The sequence below is a fragment of the Papaver somniferum genome, chromosome 8 (assembly GCF_003573695.1).
Source record: "Papaver somniferum cultivar HN1 chromosome 8, ASM357369v1, whole genome shotgun sequence".
Classification (NCBI taxonomy): Eukaryota; Viridiplantae; Streptophyta; class Magnoliopsida; order Ranunculales; family Papaveraceae; genus Papaver; species Papaver somniferum.
In genome coordinates, this window is record NC_039365.1 from 10,316,361 (window position 1) to 10,325,413 (window position 9,053).

The window sequence follows — 9,053 nt, forward strand, 5'->3', positions numbered from 1 at the left end:
ATTGTCAAGAAAGGTGGTGTGAAGCCTTTGAAGAATGTGGCTAGCTAAAGAAAGAAATGTTGCACCATAATCCATAATGTAGCAGCAATAGCATCCTGTCCTATTAAAGGGCCATTGATGCTGAACCAATTTGAGATCGAAAACCCGGCCCTGAAGACGTCTCCCAGATTGGACATCTTTGTGAATTTCGCATGAGGTGGTAGTGCGCATGACCAAGACCCCCACCCCTACATGTTTACTTTTTCCCGCGCCCCAAAAACCGCTTTATAAAATGCCCTAGATTTTATCGCAAAAATTATGCTCCTTTTTAGGTTTCAAAATCTTCTTATTCCACTCCGAATTCAAAACCCTAACTTACCAAATCCTCCAACAAATTCCATCAGGAGTTCGATTACTCTAATTAGGCAACCTCTAGTAGTAACAGTAATGGCTACTCCTACAAAGATTATAGCTGAATACGCAAAATCAAACCGATCTACATGTAAAAAATGTTCAAATTCAATATCTGCAAATAGTCTTAGGTTAGGTTTATATAGTAAAGATCCAAGAGGTTATGATGTTACTAAATGGCATCATCTCAATTGTTTCCCCTCCGATTCTCTTCAACCTATTATTCATGGTTCTGCTCAGAGTATTCAAGGTTTTTCTTCTCTAAAGGTCAAAATTCTTATCTCATTTCCTGTTTTTTCACTTCTGATTTTGATGTTGGTTTTGATAGTTTGTTTGTTTGTTTTGTTCAGATTGGTGATCAAGAAGCGCTTGAGAAGTTAACTGCTGGATGTGATTTGGAATCTAAACAGGTTTGGGAATTTTTGAGTTAGGTTTTTGATGTGGTTAATGTTTTCTGTAGTAATATGATATGAAGAACCACTGTATGTACAATTTCTGTTTGTGTGTTTCTGTAGGGTTCTGATCATGGTGAGAAGGAAGTTGAGGAGGGGAATGAGGAGAAGAGTTCCAAGAAATCAAAAGTGAGTTTGATTCTGTGATTTGTTTCTTAAGGTTGTGTTACCTGTTTTGTGGTTTGTAAAAGTTTACATTTATGGGTGTCATGGCATTGGTGGTGTTGGTAGTGGTTGTGATGCTGTTGGTGTTGGTGGTGGTGTTGGATTGGTGGTACTGTTGGAGTAGTTGGCTGACTGATTGTGTCGAGTGTGTGGACTTGGAGGTTGTCTGGTTGTGTGGTGTGTTGGTGTTGGTGGTGTTAGACTGGTGGTTTTGTTGGTGGTAGTGCTGGTGCCGTTGGAGTTGGTAGTTTCCTGTTGGTATGTGGTGGAGCTATAAGTGGTCAGCTTCGTGTTCGTGCTGCTCTTCTTTGGCTGCATATTTGTGTTGGACTAGTGGCGCTGCTGTTGGTCACCAGCTTTTAGTGTAAGCCGTGAAATTTTACACCATCGTCACCAGCACCAGCACAAACAGCAGCACCACCACACAAGAAAAGCTTTACATGAAAGAAGTTGGAGTTAAATTTCGTCAACTTTTATTTGTTTCAGGTTGATAAGGTAGATGAACATGGACAAGAAGGTGAACAAAAGAAAATGAAGGTAGTTACATCATTTTATTCTGTGCCTATGTATGTGTTGTATTCATTTATCTGTAGTAACTATATGATGGATCGGAAACAAAGATTCAACTGTTACGTATTCGTATGAATTTCCGTTCATTTGTCTTAACTATTCATATTACTTACTACTATGGCTTCTTCTAGGTCATAGCTGAGTACGCTAAGTCTAACCGCTCTTCTTGCAAGCAATGCACCAAACCGATTCCTTCAAAAACACTGAGATTAGGCTTAGTTAGCAGTGATCGGGGATTTGATATGACTAAATGGCATCACCTGAGATGCTTATCAACTGTTCCTCTACAAGTTGATTCTGTGGATGAGATAGATGGGTTTCCATCGCTTAAGGTTTGTGAGGTTCCGAAAGTCTGGTGGTTGTTTAAGTCTTATTGACTAATTCTGTAGTTTTTATTTACTGTTTTTATTCACTAAAAGTTTCTGTCTGCACTTGGGGTTTCAGAGCAATCATCAAGAAGCACTGAAAAAGCTATTGAATGGTGAGCCATTGCCGATAGAGGTAAGATGCTTTGAGCTGAGCTGCTGCAGTTTTGCAGTGCTGTATTCCAATGCCATTATACCCTGAATTTTGTTTAATTATCAATGTCTATACTATCCCACCGTTATGGTGGTGTGACGGTGAGGCATTACTCACCGAAGAAATGAAAATAGTTTTGAAGAGTCCGAAGTGGCCAACGTCATTGTAATAGCTTCCTGTCTGTTGTGAGCAGCTTCTCACTGGTCTCTAACTCAGGTTTTTAAAGAAGATGAAGCTGCAATAGATGAACTCCAAAGTAAATCGAAGACATCAAAGGTAGATACCTCTGACTTGTTTTTTGTGCTCAACTGTATGATCATAGTAAGTACATTAGGTGGTTTATTTTTTTCTCTTTCTTTAAAAGGTTGCTCAAGTAGATCTTAGTAGGATCTTTCAGATCTTGGCAGAGTTTCCATCCCTAACTATATGATTACATTTGGCTCAGTACTTTCTTTAGTTTGTTTTAATTTCTCATGCCTCTTATCCTTCTGTCATTTCTGCATCAAATGCAAAAAGCCCTCCGCCAAGATCGTCACTGAGTACGCAAAGTCTAGCCGCTCTTCTTGCAAGAAATGCAGCGAGGTAATTCCTGCGAAGTCGCTGAGAATAGGATCAATCAGCAAAGAACGAGGGCATGATGTGACAAGATGGTATCATCCAACTTGCTTTCCTACTGATTCGCAGCCCAGTTCTGTTGATGAGATTGACGGCTTTTCATCGCTTAAGGTTTGTGTGGCTCAATTTTCTGTCTGTTTTCTAAGTTCATTTCTAAGTTTTTGTGCATTTTTTTCTTTTTCCTATTTTTTTCTTTTCAAAGTTTTATATGTTTGCTTTTGGTTTCAGACTGTAGACCAAGAAGCACTGCAGAAGGTAATGGATGGATGTGATCAATTGCCTAAAGAGGTGAGGACTTAAGCTATAGTGTTGCAATCTTCTGGTCTTGCCTTATATTGTTAACCATGTAACTGCTATTTGGTTTTTGTGGGACCTGTTAGAATTTGAGCCAATTGATTTAGTTATTATACTTTATGAGTTTTCATCCTACTAAGCCAATTCATGAACAGGTTGTGGTTGAAGGAAGCGATGGCCAAAGCTCCAGAGAGTTTAAAGTGAGGAATTTTGTCTCTAAATGACTAAATAAGTAAATATATGTGTATTTCGCCGTTAGTTGCTGTTTTTGATTTTGTATCTCCCTTATCATTTTTATGCATTTCAGGTTCGTAAAACAGATGAAACTGTGCTGGACGAAGGCAAGGAAAGTAGTTCCAAGAAACTGAAGGTAAATAGATGGTTATTTATCGATTTTATTTTGAATTAGGGATGAATTTTCTTTCACTAAATAATTCAAAATGTATGCATTTATTGCTAGGTAGCTGAGTTGGAGATAGCTTTCTCTATTTCCGATGTACAGAAACAGTACAAGGTTTGTGATATACTTGGTCTTCATATATTTCTTCTCTCTTTAGCTTTATATGTTGCATTACTTAAATTCTTATGTCTCACTATATTCCTTATTCAAGTGAAAGTTTTCTTCTTTTTGTGATACAGGAATCTAAATTGTCTCCAAATTGGAAAGCTTTCCAAACACTCATCTTTCTGGAGAGGGTGAGATGTCTCAAAATTTCTTCTACTTTTGGTCCCTGTCGCAGTCTTAAACTGCCTGAGTTAAATGATTCTAGATCTTATATTGTCATCTACGAGATTTTGATTTTATGTACAATCCTGTAGTAATGACACATTTTTCTTCAGAGGTTTGCTGTTAGTTCTAACTTTGGATTGGGAATATTACATCTTCGTAACTATTTTGCTTAACAAAAAGTAGGTTTGCTGTTGGTTTCACCACATAAAGTTGCAAATGAGATATGCATTATGGCTTCCCTTCCGTTCTTGCAATTATGGCTCAGTATTTTATACACACTAATTTGATATGATGTCATCCATATGGTAAATCCAGTGTTATTTGCCACTAATAATTTTGTTAGTGATCTCTTGTCTATTACTTTTTTCATAGGATGAAGGCCTTCGCGATTCAGGAAAAATTGCCGCATTTGATTTTGATGGTTGTCTTGCGAACACTGATGTGAGAAGGTAACTGCTGTTAAATTCTTCTGTTGCATATCCTGTATTGTATGCCATGTCCAAAATCACAAATGTTGGGGTCATGTTGGATCTGCTCGTTCAACAATAAGGGTTGTTAGTGTTCTTTCTGACCATGTTGGATCTGCTCGTTCAACTTTAGGCATAATTACTTTACATCTTAACTTTCTAGTTCTTTAACTTGTTTAAGACCAGTTCAATACATTGACCATATGATGTTACTCTTGAACTGCAGAATCGGTGCAGATGCATGGTCCCTGATGTTCCAATCAATACCAGAGAAGCTAAACAGCTTGTACAAAGATGGATACAAACTGGTCTGTTTTTTGTCATCTTAAAATTCCTACTTTTGAAACTACTCAATTGTGAAGGTGCACATCTATAAATGTTCTCCTTCGTCTGAATTAGGTGATCTTTACCAATGAATCCAACATTGAGCGCTGGAAGAATAAGAGACAAGTAGCAATTGATTCTAAAATTGGACGGCTAAAAAAGTTCATTGATTGCGTCAAAGTCCCAATTCAAGTAAGTTAGCAAACTCTAGCATATATATTTTCTTCTGCACAGACGTAACATTAGCTAATACATGGCCGATAGCTATCTGTTCAAATATTAGTAAGTCAGACTAGTCAGTTGTGAAAGTGGACTGTGGTTTGGAGCATTTCATCACCATGTAGGACAATGTCTGCCTTTTCATATGTGCCCTTTTCCACTGCCCATACAGTGTTGAGTCTTTTCTTTATCTCTCTGTTTACATAATATTGGTGTAATCATTGGTACGTCAGCTTCTGAACATTTGCTGTTTACCCATTTTGTCTCACTCAATTGACTATGGTGTAATCCCTGCGATGATGAATTTTAGGTGTTTATAGCTTGTGGATTCGACAGTGCTGGTAAAGGAAAAGATCTCTTTCGCAAACCCAACACTGGAATGTGGAGATTAATGGAGCAACAATTCAACTCTGGAATCCCTATTGATATGGATCAGTTAATCTTCTCTCTTCTTGTTTCCATTTATCTTGTTCTATGATTTTCGTAAAATGGTTACTGCTAGTGATCAAAGCTTTTAGTCTGATGGTTTCTTATGGTCAACTTTAGGTCGTTTTACGTTGGTGATGCAGCTGGGAGAAAGGATGATCACAGTGATGCAGATATCAAATTTGCCGAGGTATTCTAGATTCTAGTGCTTTTGTTTTCCTTTTTTAAACACCGTACTTAGAAAAAGAACCAACTTGTGCTTACAGGCTATTGGATTGAAGTTTCATCTTCCTGAAGATTTTTTTGCTGCCTGAAAGATTTCTGCCGACATGCATCGCCACTCATGCTGGAGTAGCAATGTAAAGATATTCCATCAGTAAAAGTTTTCCGTTTCAACTCTCCCCTCTTTTGGATATGACAACTAGTATAGCAAATTAATACAATTCCAAAAGAAACTAAAACATTTGAGGTATAGCAAATTTAAACACCACTCTTCTACAAATTCCAAAAGTAATATTCTTAGTCCTGGTCCGCCATCTTACATTCCTGTCACTCTACATGTGAGCATTTGGAATGAATTTATGCAATTCCAAGCTTCTTTTGGTATGCAAGAACAAATTCATAAACCTTTTGGGAATCAGAAAGTGACTGAGAAACACTCTCCATTTCCAAGCACTTCTTAGCCCAAGACACAATCTTTGGACATTCTTTTTCAATGCTAAAATTTCCACATTTCTCATAAGCATAAAACCAGGTATAGAAAGGAATCAAAGCCACATCTACAAACCCAATTTTTTCCCCACCAAAGAATGGCTTCTGTCCAAACTCTCCTTCCAATACCTTCAAAATGTCGATAAATTCCTTCTTAGCATTCTCTTGATCCGTACCTTCCTTAATCCAAGAGAACTACTTGGATAAGGTTTATGGGAATAGTGTCCCAGATTGTCATTAGCACGATTCTCTACCCCACACTCCCTACTGGAACTCTCTCTATAGTCTATAGTGTCTACAGCACGATCAAGTTGACACGGATTCACACACGCACCGCCACTTTCTTTTAACTCAACCACTTAACTCTTTTCACTTCACAAAAGTTCTCCGTTTATAATCAAACAAAAAAGCTTCGACTCTCTTCTTCTCCAGCTTCTCCTCTCTTTCCCTCCATTTCTCAACCAAAACATTTTGATTTTTCATAAACCCATCTTTTATTTACGCTCGAGTTCACTCTTCTCATCTTCATTTCACTTGGGTTCCGGTTTGTTTTCAAGGAATTACATTTTCTTGCTTTGTTTCTAGAGATGGGTTTAAGCATGAAGTCTCAGGTACTAGCAGAGGGAAAAGAAACCGAAGGAAATAAGAAATGGGTAGTGGCTGGAATACTAGTTAGAACTCCATTGAAAGCAATTAATACAAATAAGAAGATTGAGGATGGTGATGACCAAGAGCAAGGGTGTTCCGCTACAACTCCAACATCAGTTGAGGCAAGAATTAATTCTGAGAGATTATTATGTCCACCAGCTCCAAGAAAGCGAAGACCTTCATTGAAGTTTCACTCTAATAATAACGCTATGGATTTCTTTAATCCTCCAGAGTTGGAATCTATTTTTGTATCCAATTTATGATTTTTTTTCTTTCGTAGAATAGAGTTAAGGCTTACTATGTTGTAACTTGCAAGGGTTTTAATTAGTTTAGTGATTTGATTGTTTTGTTATCTTTTTTTGTTTTTGTTTTGCATCCTTTTATGATTTTAGAGTGTTGTATGTAAAGTTAACAAACTTGTATGAAATTAGTAGCACAGTTTTTTTTTGATTCCTTGAGCTTCTCCTATCCCCTGTCTTTGTTTCATGACGTCACGTATGACTTCAAAAGGGCATTCAAGGTAATGGAAGTCAATTATCTTTTCAATTGATAACTATAAAAACTTTAGACAAACTAAGTAAAAGTAAAACCATCTCAGTTGAAATGTTTTTTTTGTTGTTGCACGGATGAACCACAAAGCTGATAGATTTAGACCAGTCTTTAAAGCCTCTTTATTAGTCTTAAAACCATGATGTACATCTTTTTTTCTTCTTTTATTTTTGTCAAAGTTTGATTAAGAAAAGTTAAAGAGAAACGAAAGATTTGGTTATAAATAGAATCCTAAGTGGGGAGAAGAGATTTTGTATTGGACCACTACTTGAATCAACTAGCCCATGTCAGAATGAGATCACTGATTGGCATCAAAAACTAGTGTTTTTCTTTCTTTTTGGAATTATGTATAGTTACTATTATAATGGTCTAGGTCACTCTTATTTTTCTCCCGTTTGTACATAGAGTAGAAAATATACTACTCACTCCATTTTTTGAAAAGTGTTATCATTTTTTTTAATTTGGTCTAATTTTAGACTAAAATGAAGAAAAAAATGAAAATAATATTTTTTCAGGAACGAAGGTGGTATGTTATTTGAGCTAGTTTAAGTTAAGAGCACTAACTAGGTTCTCAATAAATAAACATTTCTAAGAATCAGAGAGATTCAGAGTCATGTACTACAAATTGCCAATTATTGTTGCAACTCTCACCGGTTAACTTGTATCCAAGTCTTCAAGTGTATGCCAAACATACGGGTCATTTCATTTGGCATCAAGAATTACTAGAATTGAAGAAGCTTCAATTTTTGCACCACATTTTTTTCTTCTGGTACACTCTTATTAAGCTAACATGAGGACCAAGAGAAAGTTAAGAATACTATTTATAAGCTGGCAGAATAGTTAGTACAAAAATTAGGAATCAGATTTCTAATTTCTTGAAGTTTCCTTAGGAATCTCAAATCACGGTGTCATGTTTATTTTGAATTAAGACATTATTCTAGGGGTGTACAGAATGTCCGAAAGCCTGCGGTCTGCCATGTACTGCACGGGTCCGAAGAAGCTCATGGGCGCCTGATAGCCTGTTATGGGCTAGCCAGGCCTGCCCGATAATTATAAGAGGGCGGACTCGGGTTTTTTTTTCAAATATTGGAGTCCGGTCTATTAGCCTGCCTGGTAGCCTGTTTGGTTACCCGGTCTGCCTAACTGCAGATAGTTTGGAATAAAGTTTTCTACTAGGGTGATGGATTTCTTAAGAACTTAAATTTCATATTTGGAAAATTTATTAGGGTTAGAGAAAATTCTGAATTACATTTCACAGTAATGAATATGAATTGCTTGAACTATCATTTGAACGAGTTACATATATATCATCATTTATCAAGCCTATATACTTTAAAATTCTGAATTATTTCTTGGGTTTGAGGCCTGCCCGGCCTGACCTGGCCAAGCTTGTAATGTCTCATGGGATATGGACGGGCCATGGACATTAAATTTTTGCTATTGCCCGGCCCGACCTGGCCTGTTAAATTTCATGGGTATTAAGGACTACAAGCCCGTCCTGCCCGGCCTATGCTATAATCGGGTTTGGGCTAGCCTGCCCGGCCCGACGTACACCCCTACATTATTCTCTATGGTTAGATTGTGGATCAGGATTCCAAACTAAGGTCAATCAACTTTCTCAGTAGGTGCTAAATTTGTAGGGCAATAACACAAGGCATCCTTGTATGCAGATAACTATGATATTAGTTCAAGGCTCAAGCCAAGGTATGAAGGTAACTACATATTGTCAGAAGTAAGACGTTGATCAAAGTAGAAAAACACTTCCAATTTTGAAAGACGAACTTGCAAACAAAAAAGTGGTCTATCCAAAGCAATGGACATACTATAACTTATGAAAATAGTAAGTTCGGATTGGGGGAAATAAGAACAGAATGCCATAGTATGTAGGGCTTAAATAAGATACAGATAAACGACAGAGTAATTATTATTATTTATATTAATAATATAAATATAATTTATTTTAATATTTGAATA

General features: G+C 37.0%; 3 protein-coding genes across 3 annotated transcripts; 2 read left to right on the top strand and 1 right to left on the bottom strand.

Annotated features, from left to right (window-relative positions):
• The first annotated feature begins 253 nt into the window (after nucleotides 1–253).
• Nucleotides 254–5,709, top strand: LOC113304320 (polynucleotide 3'-phosphatase ZDP-like). Its single transcript, XM_026553400.1, has 19 exons — nucleotides 254–657; nucleotides 741–800; nucleotides 906–971; nucleotides 1,494–1,544; nucleotides 1,709–1,909; nucleotides 2,022–2,078; nucleotides 2,313–2,372; nucleotides 2,613–2,822; nucleotides 2,940–2,999; nucleotides 3,161–3,205; nucleotides 3,313–3,375; nucleotides 3,466–3,519; nucleotides 3,645–3,701; nucleotides 4,108–4,184; nucleotides 4,429–4,510; nucleotides 4,602–4,718; nucleotides 5,056–5,180; nucleotides 5,292–5,361; nucleotides 5,438–5,709. The coding sequence occupies exons 1-19, from the start codon at nucleotides 298–300 to the stop codon at nucleotides 5,483–5,485; spliced, it is 1,863 nt and encodes a 620-aa protein (XP_026409185.1). The 5' UTR covers nucleotides 254–297; the 3' UTR covers nucleotides 5,486–5,709.
• A 41-nt stretch (nucleotides 5,710–5,750) lies between these two features.
• On the bottom strand, nucleotides 5,751–6,336 carry LOC113305056 (probable glutathione S-transferase parA). The gene is made up of 2 exons (XM_026554167.1): nucleotides 6,286–6,336; nucleotides 5,751–6,077 (listed from the first exon to the last, which is right to left on the bottom strand). Exons 1-2 carry the CDS (start codon nucleotides 6,334–6,336, stop codon nucleotides 5,751–5,753), a joined length of 378 nt encoding a protein of 125 aa, XP_026409952.1.
• Nucleotides 6,337–6,469: 133 nt separating this feature from the next.
• On the top strand, nucleotides 6,470–6,793 carry LOC113305057 (cyclin-dependent protein kinase inhibitor SMR6-like). Its single transcript, XM_026554168.1, has one exon. It carries the CDS (start codon nucleotides 6,470–6,472, stop codon nucleotides 6,791–6,793), a length of 324 nt encoding a protein of 107 aa, XP_026409953.1.
• Nucleotides 6,794–9,053: the final 2,260 nt, after the last annotated feature.